The sequence below is a fragment of the Stenella coeruleoalba genome (assembly GCF_951394435.1).
Source record: "Stenella coeruleoalba genome assembly, chromosome: 1".
Classification (NCBI taxonomy): Eukaryota; Metazoa; Chordata; class Mammalia; order Artiodactyla; family Delphinidae; genus Stenella; species Stenella coeruleoalba.
In genome coordinates, this window is record NC_137169.1 from 154508407 (window position 1) to 154524407 (window position 16001).

Sequence of the window (16001 nt, forward strand, 5' to 3'; positions counted from 1 at the left end):
CTAAACATGCAGAGAGAAGGGCGTGGTGTCAGGCACTAATTTCCTTGCGATTTCCTCTCCATTTCTAATAGACGTTCTTATTTACCAAGATCCCTTTTCATTGGTGTCCCATTCCAGACTGCTCCACTCCGCCCATCCTCATTCTGTAAAATACATTCATACTCCTTTGTGACCCTACTTATTTGCCCATTAAATAATCAATCATAGAACTGTCGGAATTAAATATAGAGTGAAATTAAAATACTGGAGTCACTTGGAGGGTTTAGCAGCTCCACCAGAAAATACTGGGCATGGATTTAAAAGAGGCTGCGTGGGACTTGCTCTTGTCCAAGTTCTTTCTCAAGAAGTATCTGAAATAAGCCTAAATTCACGGTTAATCAGACTGGCCTGCTTTCTCAGGTGGACTGGAACTCATTGCTCTTTCCCCTCAACTCCCTGATGTCAGTGGCACTTTCCGGAGGTGAGGTGGACTTCTCTGCCTACTGCAGAAGCTCAGTTTCCCCCCAGGCCCACTCCCTGTCTGAATCCCACACTGGAGGCCCAATGCCAGCCTTCCCAGAACATTCGTGGTCTCCTTTCAGTTTTTGACCTGCTCAGATTGAGTCCCTGTAGACTCTTCCTTAGCTTGAAACCTGATCTTCCACCCCTTTCCCTGACCTCGATGGTTACCTTCCTACTTTAGGCCTCAGGTGCTTTAACTACAAAATGATATAGTTGCCCTTAATTCTAAAGTCTTATTTCTAAAGCTCTACAATGTGATGGCTCCTTGAAAATGTTTCTCTTTGCTGGTTTTAATTTTGTAGAGAATTAAAACCCCAGCTACTCTAAAAGACAGTAAGTTACATTGGATAAGGAAAGTGTGCTTTTGTATTTAGATTAACAGGGATGGAAGACGACTTAGTATGTTTTAAGATACTCATGATCCATTCTCGTGAGAGTTGGGGGAAGAAGGGGAAGAGAGTTAATAAAATACCAAACGATTGTGACAAATTAAGTTCACCAAGATGTAGTTGATTAGTTACTACTTGAATAAGCCACACAAATCCAATTCAAGTTGTCCTTTATTTTTCTAAGAAGGGATCCCAGTGAACTGAGTCCCATGTTCAGTAACTCCACGTTCAATGGCTTAGTCTTTAAAAACTGTTATGTTACTGGAAGAAGAAATATTGCCCATCAGTCCTAATTGATGTTTAGCTATCACGCACATTTGAAATAAATTTATTACTTTGCCTGATCTCAGTGTAATGCATTCCAAAGTGGCAAAGAGCACACGAAAAGTTATGGAGTCTCCATCTTCTACACTAAAGTGTGCAATAAATTACATATTATTTGGCCGTGAAATTCACAAGCCATAGAAACCACGCCATTAGCAATGTATACAGTGGTAGTCAGCAGGTAATGAGAATGATATAAAACCAAACAGACTGTGTATGTTGGCACTGCTGCCAATTAAGCAATTATTAAATGCATTCATATGCATCTACGCTAGGTAAGCTCTTTGAGGGCAAGTGCTATGAATTCTACATACCTGTCAGGATATTATATATAGACCAGTTTCTATGGCCTTTATTCAAAGACGCTGAGAAAGGGTTACTCTGGGTAAATTCAGACCTTTTCTCAATATAGAATTTGGTCAACATGCATTCTGAACAGCAAAATTTCACAGTGCTTTCAATTTTCCTACACTAATTGCCACCTCAGCAAATGCAGGATTAAGTATAATGGATTATAAGAATTTAGAAAGGAAAGATGGAAGAGAAGAAGGAAGGTAGAAAAAAGGTGGGTATGGAATACTTCAAGATTTATGTAAAGAGTGGACCTAAAACTAACCTGAGGTTACCCTGAGCTATTAGCATACGCTATAGAAACTTAAATGAAAAAATAAAAAACCCAGCAAGGGAAACTCAAAGATTCTTTGTTTTTTCACTTTACTGCATATACACGTCCATCTTAAACAATCTATATGCTTATATCCAATAAGAGAGCATTGTTTCGCAAGGCTATTTGGGTTCTATCAGCATGTAAAGGTTGGACAACTCAACTTTAGCAGAGTTAGCCTTCAGATTAATAATTGCTTCTCTCAGGTTGTGAGCATTTGAATTTTCCAGAAATGTTTCCCAAAACATGAAAATTAAAAGAGTCCTAGGACAGCGTCCTTTAGAAGTTTTATAGTATCAAGGTTTTTGGAGGAAGAGTATCCTTGTCGATTATCAACACAATGATTCCAAGCAGGTCAATTTATGCTGAGAATATTATATAACAGAACCCACTTCACCTCCATTATACTGACAATGATCTTCGTTACTTCAACCTTGTGCTTCTTAGTAAAGTTGAAAATACTGAGCCAAGAACAGACAGTGACAATGCCAGAGACTCAGATGTACCTATAGGTGCCTTCAGACAACATCAGCCACCCAGGCTAAAGTTCTGGTTTAAAACATCCCAACATGAATGAATCTCAAAAACCATGTGCTGAGCAAGTGAAGCCAGATCAAAAGGGCACCTACTGTATTATTCAACTTACATGAAATTCTGAACTGGGCAAAAGTCATCTCTAAAGATAAAAAACAGATCCATGGTTGCCTTGGGGTGGGAGATGGGGATACTTTTGCAAAAGCCTAGGAGGAAACTTTCTAGGGTTTTAGAATTGTTATCTATCTTTATGGGGGTGGTAGTTATACAAATGTATACATTAATTACAAGTCACTGAACCGTTGACTAAAAATGTCTGCATTTTATTGTATGTAAATGATACCTTAATAAGGTTGATTACAAAATGAACCAAAACCAAAACAAAGCAGAAGAAAAAGCTCTCAAGACCTCAAAGGAAATACACTGTTTTCTTCCAGGGTACCAGACTGGAAATGAGGCATTGGTCTGTTCTACCCTCAGATTATCCCTAGGATTATCTAGTCTATTTTAAAGCACTAGAGTCCCCTCTCAGGAAAACTCACCCCATGTTTAATTATTTTGATTTCTTCTCTGCCTCTTCTCCCAACACAGTGAAGCCATTCACGGAAGAAAAACCAGCTTTTTCCAACTTTGCATCATCGCATATTCTTTCCAAAGCTATTATTTATGGAATAAAATTTGGCTACACTTTGTAAAAATCTAGCTTTTTGAGACTTACAAATCTTAACAGTTAACCTATTGCCTCCACTGGAATTTATAAAAAAATTATTTTGAAAATGAATAGCTGAGACTTGACATTTTTGTTTTTTGTGATTTTCTCTTCCCCTAAAAGAGAAGTGAGTAGGAATGAGAAACACATACATAAAGAAAAAAAATTATCTTGCTGCCTTTGCATGGTTATAATTTATAGGAGGCCCTTTTCAACAATAATCTATTATCAGAATCAATAAAATATAATCTCCATGAGGGCCAGGCCAGGATATTTGTCTCTTTTTCAGCAGATTGCAATACGAACCACATTCATGGATATGCTTTTTGATGATCTTTGTAATACTGTAACAGTTGACCATTTCCTCATGCCTCTTCACCTTAACTTAAACCTGGTTTTTCACTAATGACCTCACATTTCCTTCTCTAACACTTGGTTGTGGACCTCTTTTCCAACTCCAACTCCAACTCGCATTTCACTCTGGAACCAAAGGAAGACTCACACCTTCCTCCTTTTTAGTGATACTTGAACGTCATTACCATATTATGATCACCCTGAAGAATACTCAGACAATTGTTATTTCAGAGCCATCTGACAGTTTGTAGCTCTAAAAATTAACTAAGGACCGCATTTGTCAAAAATATCCTAGTTTAAGATTTTGGTAATACAGCAACAGTAATTCCGAAGTCATTTATGACAATCAGTGTGGGAAACACCCTCCTTCGGGAAGATCCTTTGCCATACAATACTCTTTCCCTGTCTGATAATAGGGAAGAATGGCCGTGGAAAGTAACCATTTGTGGAAAGAAATACTTGGCCTCGAGAAGGCTTGAAGTTCATACATTTTTCTTGAATTAGATTCTCCATTGATTACTTTATCCACAAAGAGGTAATTATCAGAGTTATGTAAGCAATTAAGGAGACGCTACTCCACATTCTTTCAGCTTGTTGACCCTTCTCACTTTATTTCATGTGGCTATCTGAAACATCAGTGATTTACATGTCTTTCTTTCTTTCTTTTTTTTAAACAGATTTCTGTGTCTGTGTGTCCCCATGATGAAAACATCATTAAAGTAAAATATCATGAATAGACTCTTAAGAAGCAGAGTCTACTTAAAGTCCTGGAAAATATGAAAGCACTAATATTCATGAACAACTCTACACTCTGAAAGTTACTCCAAATTTTGTTGATCTCTCTTTTGTCTAGGAGTTTTTCAAATTTTCTACCATGATCATTTGTTAGTTTTATAATTAATTAGTAAAGGCATTACATCATGCAATCTTTTGTTATCCATTGCAGTTTTAAAACTATTCCTTTCCTTGTCCTCAGCAGATATGTCATAGATTATTAGTACACAAGCAAAGACTTTCAACGTAACAGTACTTTATAGTGAGAAGAACTATACTGAGCTATCTCTATCCTAAGACAATGCACTAGAAAAGCACTAGGACTTCTTAAGCACTAGGAATACAGAGACGATCAAGGGGCAAGTTCCTTGCCTTCGAGTATACATAATCATTATAGCAAATGCTTAAATAGCACTTAGTATATAACTCACCACAGCAGTCTTATTATCCTCCTTTTTAATAGGTGAGCAGAGGAAGCCACAGGGAAGTCATAGGGTAAAGCCAGAATTTGAACCTAGGTAGACTAGTACATTCTCCACGGCTTTAACTATTACGTTAAAATATATATATATATATAAGTTATATATATATATATAACTCCAAGTATTCCAAAGTTACAAAACACTTATCTACCAAAACTCAAAAAGGAGCACACAAACTTGCATAGAAAATAAACATGTAAAAGTTCATAAAGAAACCACAATATAACCTGCTCCACATAATATACTGACTGCAGTGTACTGGGCCTCTCCCATCCTTAGGTAGATGGAAATTACAACAAAATAATACTTTTCACCCTTGGAAGCCACAGCATCTCTCATACCAACCAACCAATTACTTCCTTAGAGAGAACAGGAAATTAACCTGAATATCATTATATATATATATATATATATATATATATATATATAGCATTACTGATGTAGAATCTTTGTTTAAAGACAATAACTTCAATAGCAGAGGGAACTTTACCATTGCAGGCTTCAGATAACCTCTATATTTCTCAGATTTCATGCTAAATCATAAAATGCCGTATTGTGTCTGAAGCTATTTTTTCAATAGTCCATTTTCTTAAATGGATGAGCAAAGCAGTAAATACTGAGGGACATTTTGGCTCCCAAATCCTAAAGCCATTCTGATTATGCCTGGGTGATCATGGGGACGTCATCGGAACTACCAGAGGACTGGCTGAAATACCAGTTTTGTGGCCACCTTACAAATTAGAAATTATACAGAATCCAATTTTATTTTTTTGTTAAGTAATTCCTATGAGGCTTTTGGGATGTTAATGTAAAGTCCTTTCATGTGTAATCTTTATCCATTAGATAGGGAACAATGCCAATCCCCGTCATAAATACTTTCACAACCTGACACTGAAAATCCACTGTAGGGCATAGGACCTGCAAATAGGATATGAATCACACACATCCACTCATTCAGACAACCCACAAATATTCATTTTTAAGTCTACTATATGCCAATAGTGTACCGGCCTCTCAGACGCTAAACCATGCTAAATGCTGAAAGAGACATAGTTCTGGCCCTCCTGGAACTTATTACCTACAGAAGTGCCTTCATTGTAAATGTCTCAGGTCTCAGCCAATGCTATTATCATCAGTGTGTGACCAAATGATACAGCTTGCTTTCTAAACAAGTTCCACACTCTTTGCTTTCAACATTTTTGCTTTCCTTCAAGCACATAATCCAGTGGTCAATTTCTCCCAGTTAGTGAGGTTTGGGGAAAATGTACCCAGTGAACATTTCCTTGTGGCCTCACTCTTTCCTCACACTCTCCTCTGTGCTCTTGAGCTAAAGAGTCCTGGATTAAAGTCACTTGCTCTAACCTTATTATTTTAAAATACGGCTGCTCCTGCTTTGAGGATTTCTACTGGACCAACACAGCAGCAAAGCAGCACTGAATCAGAAACAGGTAAATTTCAAAATGACAGCTCTAAACATATCCACTCTCCTTTTGTTTTCCTCCTATCCCTTTGCTCTGAACACCTCTGCCCTGAGGCTTTGCCTTTACCCTTCTCTGATTATAGCTCCAAAAGGGTTTCCAAGAGCAGGGAGTATTTACGGTTTCATTTGCTCCCAAGTCCTTTGTGGAAAAGGATACTTGCTTCCTGATTCTTACTAATTCCACACTCACATCATCAACACAAAAATCATCATTTAAAAAAAATATCCTCAGCTTCATATTTCTTCTGGGCCAACACCGAAAGAATATTTTCAAAGAAACAATATCCTCTCTCCTTTGCTCTTCTGAGTTTCACGTTCTTACCTCCAGTCTCATTTTCAACCCTTATAACGGGATGCATCACAAAAACAGAAGAAAGTTCTTTGTGCTTTCCTGTACCAGCTAATTATTCTAATTTGTTCTGTCTCTACCGAACAGAATGTGAAATCAACACAAAGCCTTATTATGCGACCTCTTCCAAGGGAATGGTCTGAGAGTTGTCTATGTACTAATGAAGCTCAGTGTGTATTAAGGGTTGACTGAAGCAATCATCAGGAATTTTCATCCCTTAAATTAGTGTTTTCCACCAAATGCACATTTTCATTTCAGATAATATAACTTTTAAGTTCAGAATACAACTGGACAAAAGAAAAGAAAAAAAGGTAACCAACACAACATTAGCAGTAATAACACAGTAACAGCTATCATCCTTCCCTGAGGAATTCAGCCTACTTTATGGACACAATTTAGTACAAACTCATAAGAAAGCTAACAAAGCCCCAAACCACTTCACAACAGCGTAGAGAGGTAAAGGTCAGAAATTATTACTGCCAGACCCAGCAGACAATGGCACCTACCGGAAGGAGCACAGGACAGGAAAACCTGGAAGCCTGTGTTCCAGTTTCGGTTTTTCCTGTAAGCATTAGTATGATCTGAGTGAACTCAGCCTGCCTTGCTTTTTCTGTTTATAAAAACCTACATCATCCTCTCAGTAGAATGAAATGCCACATCTGAAAAGTTGCAGATCTCTTTAGGAAAGAAACAAAACTCATGCTTTCCAACCAAAATGGAATAATTCAGTCAATGGAGACTTAATAAAAATCTGCCATAAAGCAATTGTTTACTTGAAATCTATCTTTTGTGGTATATTTATTGGGGTAAGGAGTGTAAGCATATCATAATTAGAGTTACCAATTATTCCAGAAATCAAGGTCATTGAGTTCAGATTCCAACTTTGACCCTGACCCAGGCTTACAGAGATGTAAGATGTCCCAATACCTCATATCCACCATACATGGGAGAAACAAGGTATGCAGACAGATCCTCTTATAAATATCCCATATGTAGTGGTTTTAATACAGGGTCTCAGATTCATTGTCATTCTTTGCATCCAGATGTGGGCATTTTCCCTTGAATTTGGGCAGGCTTTCCATGGCTTCAAACAATAGAGCAGGGGTCAGTAAATTATGGCTGGTGGGCCAAGTCTAGGCCTCTACCGGCTTTTATAAATGAAGCTTTATTGGAACACAGCCATGTTCCTTAGTATATGTATTGTTTGTGTCTGTTTTCACATCACAGAAGCAGAGCTAAGTAGTTGCAAAAGAGACTGTATGGTTTGTAAAGCCTAAAATATTGACTGTCTGACACTTTATGGAAAAAGGTCTCCAAAGCCTGCAATAGTATATAATGAAAGTGATGTACATCTTATGTAACATCTAAGACTAGGTCATAAAAGGTCATGCAGCTTTTGCATGATTCTCGTGGAATGCTTCAACCCTGGACACTCATTCTCTTGGGATACTCTATCTTGAATCCTAACTACCACGTTATGAGAAGTCCAAGCCACATGGGCAGCCATCTATAGGCACTCCAGTCAACAGTCCTTGTTGGGCCCAGTCTTCAAGGGCCAGACATGTGAATTAAAATTATCTAGATGATTCCAGCCCCAGCCATCTGAATCCTCATGAGCTGAGGTTTCAGACATCAGTCATGGAGTAGAGACAAGCCATCTCCTCTGTGTACTGTTTGAATTGCTGACCCACAGAATCTGGGCACATATTAAAATTTTTGTTTATTTCACCACTAAGTTTGGACTTCTTTATTATGTAGCAATAGATAACTATAGCACTGTGTCTGTACACAGATCTACATTTCACAGAGCACATACTTTTAGATGTGAATGTTGACTGCTCAATTTCTAAGAAGAACGTATACATACACATAGGTACAAACTGTTTATGTATATGTAAATATTAGACCTATATAAACTAATCTATATTATCCATAAAATGAGGGGGCCTTGATAATGGCTAACATTATTTTTCGGTATTTATTGTGTTCCAAGAACTGATAAATTCTTGCATTGTATGAATCTTCTCTTTTAACCGTCATAGCAACTCCCTAAGAGAAGTAATGTTATCTCTATTTTATAGGTGAGAAAACTGAGGTAAAACAGATAACATGCTCAAGAGTACTCAGCAAGTAAATTTTAGAGTCAAGATTTGAACCCAAGTTCTCAAGTTTTAGATCCCTTACTCATACTCACCAAGCTATATACTGAGGAAGAGGATGAAAGCTGAAGCCATTACCTCATGCTCAAGAAGTTAGACAGAAACTTAACAGGTATATTTGAAAGAAGACAGGACTTGGAGTCATAAGTCCAGAGCCTGAGTTATGAGATGAATTCTCCTCTCATCTAGATATAGGTTTGTTTTTAGAAAATGAAGAAGATCACTGCATATTTTGATTGTTAATTTCTGTACTTAATGATTATCAAAGAATGGAATTTCACCAGGGAGCTATTTTGCAATGACATAAACTATTTTATTTTTTTGGTTTGTTTTTGTTTTTGTTTTTGCGGTATGCGGGCCTCTCGCTGTTGTGGCCTCTCCCGTTGCGGAGCACAGGCTCCGGACGCGCAGGCTCAGCGGCCACGGCTCACGGACCCAGCTGCTCCACGGCATGTGGGATCTTCCCGGACTGGGGCACGAACCCGTGTTCCCTGCATCGACAGGCGGACTCTCAACCACTGCGCCACCAGGGAAGCCCGACATAAATTATTGATTCAAAATCAAACCATTATTATAAATTGTTGATTCAAAATCAAATCTTTATTAAGTCTCCCTTGCATCAGAAGTCTTTCCCACTATTCTTTTCTTTTGAAACCCTTTCCTGTCTACTCTTGGCCAAAGCTTGAAGCCTAATTTAACACTTGGAAATAAAATAATGAAATAGTCATAACACAGCAATTCCAATGCCTACTGAAACGGAAGCTCTAAATAATTTTTTTTTTAAGTTTTTTTTTTTTTTTTTTTTTTTTTTTTTTTTTTTGCGGTACACGGGCCTCTCGCTGTTGTGGCCTCTCCCGTTGCGGAGCACAGGCTCCGGACTCACAGGCCCAGCGGCCATGGCTCACGGGCCCAGCCGCTCCGCGGCACGTGGGATCCTCCTGGACCGGGGCACAAACCCGCGTCCCCTGCATCGGCGGGCGGACTCTCAACCACTGCGCCACCAGGGAAGCCCTCTAAATAATTTTTCAGATAATTTAGGAAATTAAAAATATTTACATCATAGATGCAAAGACAGAAGTTACTTGTGTAATAAATGGTGAGACAAAAAGTTTCTGGTCAAGTAGATTTGTTTAAATATGAACACTAATCGGAGTTCTACCCCTGTGCTAAAACCCAGTGACAGGTTGCATACAGCTTCTAAAGGGATATAGTTCAGTGCATTGGGTCAAATTCATGCCATAAAATGTGGTATTAGTAGTAGTACTAGAAGACAGAGTGACTGTCTTCTTTGGGACATAGATGAAGACCCCAAGATAGACAATATCAAGGACAAATTATGTAGAATAAGATATTATCTCATGTGGGACGCCGCCAGGAAGGAGCTGGATTCTTGGTCCAGAAGAAGGCAAAATTACATTGTTGCATCTTGCTTGCACTACCCAGGAGTGCCGCGTAAGGCGCCACGCGTGCATCCCGTGGATTGTAGGCGTAGCAATGAAGTGTCACATGTACTGACACACACCAATCCAGGGCTGTTGTGTGAACCTTCTGGCCAGTATAAAGCCTGTCATATTCTGCTGCGTAGGGTCTTCCTTCCATCTTTCTTCAACCAAGCTGTGCTCCAATAAAGTGTGATACGAGAAGAATCTTGCGTGTGGCGGCTCGTTATTCTGCTGGTCGGAAGCGGCTCGCCGCAAGTGGTGCCGAAACCCGGGAACTTCGTTGCGCCCTGCATGGAGGACCGATTCAGAACTCGACACACGGAGTGAACCGGTAATTTTGCCGGTACGTAGCTTTTGTGCCTTGCACTATCTTGTTGTGTGTAATGGTGTAAATCTTTTAGTGAAAGTCAGTAAAAGTACATAATGGGGAATACTCATGTTAACCCCACGGCAAATTTTCATGAGCCGATACAGGCACTTTTACGGGATCGGGGGTTGATGTTATCTCACAAGACTATTGGCCGTTTACTGAATGATATAGATCAAGCAGCGCCATGGTTTGGAGTTTCGGGTACTTTGACTATCCCTTCGTGGGAGAAATTAGGAAAGGATTTGCACCGTTTTCATGAGGAGGGTAAGCTGTGCTGTGGGACTTTCCCTTTGTGGAATTTAGTTCGATCTTGCCTGAAGGAGGGAAAGTGTACAGACATAGTGAAACAAGCGACGCAAGTTTTGCGGTCATATCAAGATAGTGCTTCCGAAGCAGGCAGTCATAAGGCTACAGATGATAGGCCTACAAAAGTAGAATTAGTAGATAATAAGGAGGAAGTGTGTGTTAAGAAAAAGTTAAAATATAGACAACCAGACGCCCAAGAGACTGGGCGAGAACCATTGTATCCGCTGTTGTCTGGCTTGCAAGCCATGTATTTATCAGATGATGAGGAGCTGGATCCCGGCGACGCTGCGGATTTGGCAGAAGCTGCTGCAAAATATGAGGAGGAGCATTATGGCCCTTTTGGGGCTTTGCCCCCTGCCTTAGGGAGTGTTGCTCAACCTAGGCGTTCTGCGCCTTCCATTCCTTCCCCGAAATGTACTTTTATTCCCCGCGAGGCTTGGTTCCAAGTTCCTTCTTCTTTGTCCAATGCATTTCCAGTATTTGAAGACCCGGCTACACGCCAGCGATATTATGATATGATAGATCATAAATTAATTAGAGATCTTGCAGAAGCTTCCAAACGAGATGGCATCTCTGCTAATTATACTATTATGCTTTTGCAACGGCTTACAAGAAATGCCTTGACCCCTACTGATTGGCAAGATATTGCTCGTGCGTGTTTAACGATGGGGCAATATTTAGACTGGAAGTCTATTGTTTCTGATTTGGCTCACAGCCAAGCGAGGGAAAATGCTGCCAATGGGCAGCCTGCCTGGAATGTAGATATGTTATTAGGACAAGGTCAGTGGATAAATAATCAGACTATGTTCCCTGTACAAGTTTATAATCAAATAAATGAGATTAATATGCGTGCCTGGCGAGCCCTCCCAAATAAAGGGGAGGTGTCAGGGAATTTAACAAAAATAATACAGGGAGGCACAGAGCCATTTTCTGATTTTGTAGCCCGGATGATGGAAGCGGCGGGAAGAATTTTTGGTAATGTGGATGAGGCGATGCCTCTAGTGAAACAACTTGTTTATGAACAATGTACAAAAGAATGCCGCCGAGCCATTACACCTTTTAAAGGAAAGGACATTGAAGTGTGGATGAAAGCTTGCAGGGAGATTGGAGGCCCTTTGTCTAATGCAGGGCTTGCCGCTGCGGTAATGGCAGCTGCTAAAGGCATGCAAGATCCTGTGCGGTCTGGGAATTGTTTCCATTGTGGGAAACCAGGACATTTAAAGAAACAATGTAGAATGTTAGGAGCTAAACCTAAGACGTCCCAGTCGGCACGCCCTCCTGGGACATGTCCAAGATGCAAGAAAGGGAAGCATTGGGCTAATGAATGCAAATCTGTGAAGGATATTAATGGCCAGCCTTTACCGCCCCTAACTCAATCCAAGAGCTTTCAACCAACCTTTGGTGATGCCCAGTCAAAAAACGGGTTAATGGGCCCACGGTCTCAGGGCCCGAAAATTTTTGGGGCCCACGAGAATGTGAACTTGCAGCCACCCAAGCCCCGCGGCGAGCCACGACAGGTTCCGCAGGGCTGGACCTCCGTGCCACCTCCCGAATGGTATTGACAACCAATATGGGCATTCAGCCTATAGATTCAGATATGCATGGACCATTACCCAAGGGCACGGTAGGATTAGTGTTGGGCCGTTCTTCCTGTACCTTGAAAGGTTTGATAGTTTCCCCAGGGGTAATTGATTCTGATTATACAGGTAATATAAAGGTGTTATGTCAATCACCTAGGGGAATAATAGTTATTGCCCCTGGTGATCGTATTGCACAACTTTTAATTTTATCCTCTTGCCATGATAAATATCCCTCTTTGCCCACTGAACGGGGTTCTCATGGATTTGGGTCATCAGGCATTGATTCAGCTTTTCTTTCCTTGTCTCTTGATGATCGGCCAATGATGACTTTATGGATTGAGGGCCGTAAATTTGTAGGCCTTGTAGATACTGGAGCTGATCGTAGTATTATTACCCAACAAGATTGGCCAAAAGCATGGCCCCTTCAACAGTCTTCACAAACTCTGCAAGGTTTGGGATATGCTAAAACACCTAATCTTAGTTTAAAATTGTTGACTTGGAAATTTGAGAAGCATAGTGGTTGTTTTCAGCCTTTTGTAGTAGATGGATTGCCTTTTAATTTGTGGGGCCGAGATGTTCAATCTCAAATGAAGTTGGCATTGACCAATGATTATTCTGAAGCAGCCCAGAAAATAATGCTGAAGCAAGGTTATGTTCCCGACAGAGGCCTAGGCCGGCGATTACAAGGTATACAATCCCCTTTGGAATTGATTCAAAAAAGAGATCGGGCAGGCTTGGGTTTTTCTTAAGGGCCACTGAGTCTATGATTCCTATTACTTGGATGACTTTTGACCCTGTTTGGGTTCCTCAGTGGCCTTTATCCCGAGAAAAGTTATTGGCAGCCACACAATTGGTTACAGAACAGATACATTTGGGACATTTAGAAGAGTCTACTTCCCCTTGGAATACCCCTATTTTTGTAATTAAGAAAAAATCTGGTAAATGGCGATTACTGCATGATTTACGCGCCATCAATCAGCAGATGCAATTAATGGGACCTATTCAGCGTGGTTTACCGGTTTTGTCCACTCTTCCTAGGGACTGGCCGATTATAGTGGTAGATATTAAAGATTGTTTCTTTTCTATCCCTTTACATAAAAATGATAGGGAGCGTTTTGCTTTTACTTTGCCAACGGTGAATCATGAATACCCGGATAAGCGGTATCAGTGGATTGTGTTACCTCAAGGGATGGCAAATAGCCCTACTATGTGTCAGTTATATGTGGATACCGCTTTGCAGCCCCTTCGAAAATTGTGTCCATCTTTACGTATCATTCATTATATGGATGATATATTGCTAGCTGCTCCTATTATGGAAGATTTGGAACATGCTTTGACTGTGCTAGTGCAATGCTTGCAAGAGAAAGGATTATATCTTGCTCCTGAGAAAATTCAGAGGGGTGACGTAACACAGTTTTTGGGGGCGCGGATTTCTCATCATACAATTTTGCCACAGAAATTGATAATTAGGACTGAGCATTTACAAACTTTGAATGATTTTCAAAAATTATTAGGTGATATAAACTGGTTACGTCCTTATTTAAAGTTAACCCGTCATGATTTGATGCCTTTATTTCGCATTTTAGAAGGAGATTCCAATCTTCTTTCTCCCCGAAGTTTAACGCCAGAAGCTGTTACGGCCTTATCCAAAGTGGAACAAGCAATGAGTGCTGCACAATTGATTAGATTTTCTCCATCCCTTCCCCTTTGGTTATGTATTTTGCCAACTTTTGGATTTCCTACTGCTGTATTATGGCAGGATGGACCTTTATTATGGATCCATACTAAATCTCTTGGATTACGAACATTAACTTATTATCCTTCCATGGTTGCTGAAGTAGCTATTTTAGGCATTAAACAGTGCTTGAGTTGCTTTGCAGTGATGCCTGATAAATTGATTATACCTTATACTAAAGAGCAAATGGAAGTTTTGATAGCTACTGTGACTGAGTGGTCTATTCTTGCATGTATGTTTCCTAATGTTTTTGATAATCATTTGCCTAAAAGTGAATTATTGAAATTTGTAATAAATCATCCCATATTGTTTCCCAAGATAACTGCTTCAGCTCCTTTAAAGGATGCTTTGACCATTTATACTGATGGTTCTAAGTCAGGGAAAGGTGCTTATATGGTGGAGGATAATGACCCCGTGATTTTAAATTTTTGTCTTAATACCCCTCAATTGGTTGAGTGTGAAGTAGTATTAACGGTATTTAATAGGTTTCCTCAGCCTTTTAATTTGGTTTCAGATTCATTATATGTGGTGAATGCTGTTAAGAATTTAGGATTAGTTTCTTTTATTAAACCCTCAAGCATTATAGCTCCTTTGTTAGTAAAGTTACGCGCTTGTATTTTGCAGCGCGTAAATCCCTTTTATATTACTCATATACGTGCACATAGTTTATTGCCTGGACCCATGGCGTCCGCTAATGCACGAGTCGATTTGGCAACTCGTGCTTTTCCCATTTTAGATCCCCTTTTGCAGGCCCAAGAATTTCATGCTTTATATCATGTTTCTTCTGTGGTACTTCGGAAAAAGTTTTTTATTTCCCGTGCCGCTGCTCGAAAGATTGTGAAACAATGCCCTGTCTGCGTAACCTTTACACCTGTTTCTCCTGTTGGGGTTAATCCTCGTGGATTGCTTCCGAATAGTTTGTGGCAAATGGATGTAACTCATTTTTCCTCTTTTGGAAAGTTACAGTATATTCATGTTTCTATTGACACTTGCTCTGGCGTGCTTCATGCCACTCCGTTAGCTGGAGAACGAGTACAGCATGTAATTACTCACTGTCTGGAGGCCTGGGCTGCATGGGGCAAACCATTACAATTAAAAACAGATAATGGCCCTGCATATACTGCAAAATCATTTGCGCAATTTTGTCAGCGTATGGGTATTTCCCATATTACGGGTATACCCTATAATCCTCAGGGACAAGGTATTATTGAGCGTGCTCATAGAAATCTTAAAACTGTTTTACTTAAACAAAAAGGGGGAGTTGCTGAAGGCTGTACTCCAAAACAAAGAATTTCGCTTGCCCTATATACAATAAATTTTTTACAAGAGGGTATTGAAGCTAGTACTGCGGCTGATCGCCATGTGGTGCGGGAGTTGCGGGATTATGGGAAAGTTATGTGGAAAGATGTTTTAACCAACACCTGGAGAGGCCCGGATGATGTTCTTACACGATCTAGGGGGTCCTTATGTGTTTCCCCGCAGGGTCAAGAACCAGTTTGGGTGCCGGTACGTTGTACTAGAACGGTTGAAGACTGATGGCCTTTCTACGACAGTTATTTCTACTATGCTGCCTGTGGGGAGCAATGCAGACTATGGAAGACACCTTTGGGGAATAAGTAGAACCTGGCCGGTACCTATGCCAGTCCATGCTAAGAGTCGAGTACTCCCAATTTTATATGCTAGTGATTGCTCTATGCATACTCCTTGTATAGATCCGCAGAATATGGATTGGATATCATATAATGGCAGTTCTGTTAGAATTAATAGAACCCTTTGTTTTAGTTGGGATTTAAATGTAAGCTGTATAGGCTTGTTATGGAAAAGACTTGTTGCCTGGGATAATCCATTG

General features: G+C 40.0%; 1 protein-coding gene across 1 annotated transcript; it reads left to right on the forward strand.

The window, feature by feature from the left end:
• Positions 1-10584: 10584 nt before the first annotated feature.
• On the forward strand, positions 10585-12399 carry LOC307176555 (endogenous retrovirus group K member 10 Gag polyprotein-like; the record flags this gene model as incomplete). Its single annotated transcript, XM_079902847.1, has 2 exons — positions 10585-11617; positions 11780-12399. 2 exons carry the CDS (start codon positions 10585-10587, stop codon positions 12397-12399), a joined length of 1653 nt encoding a protein of 550 aa, XP_079758973.1.
• Positions 12400-16001: the final 3602 nt, after the last annotated feature.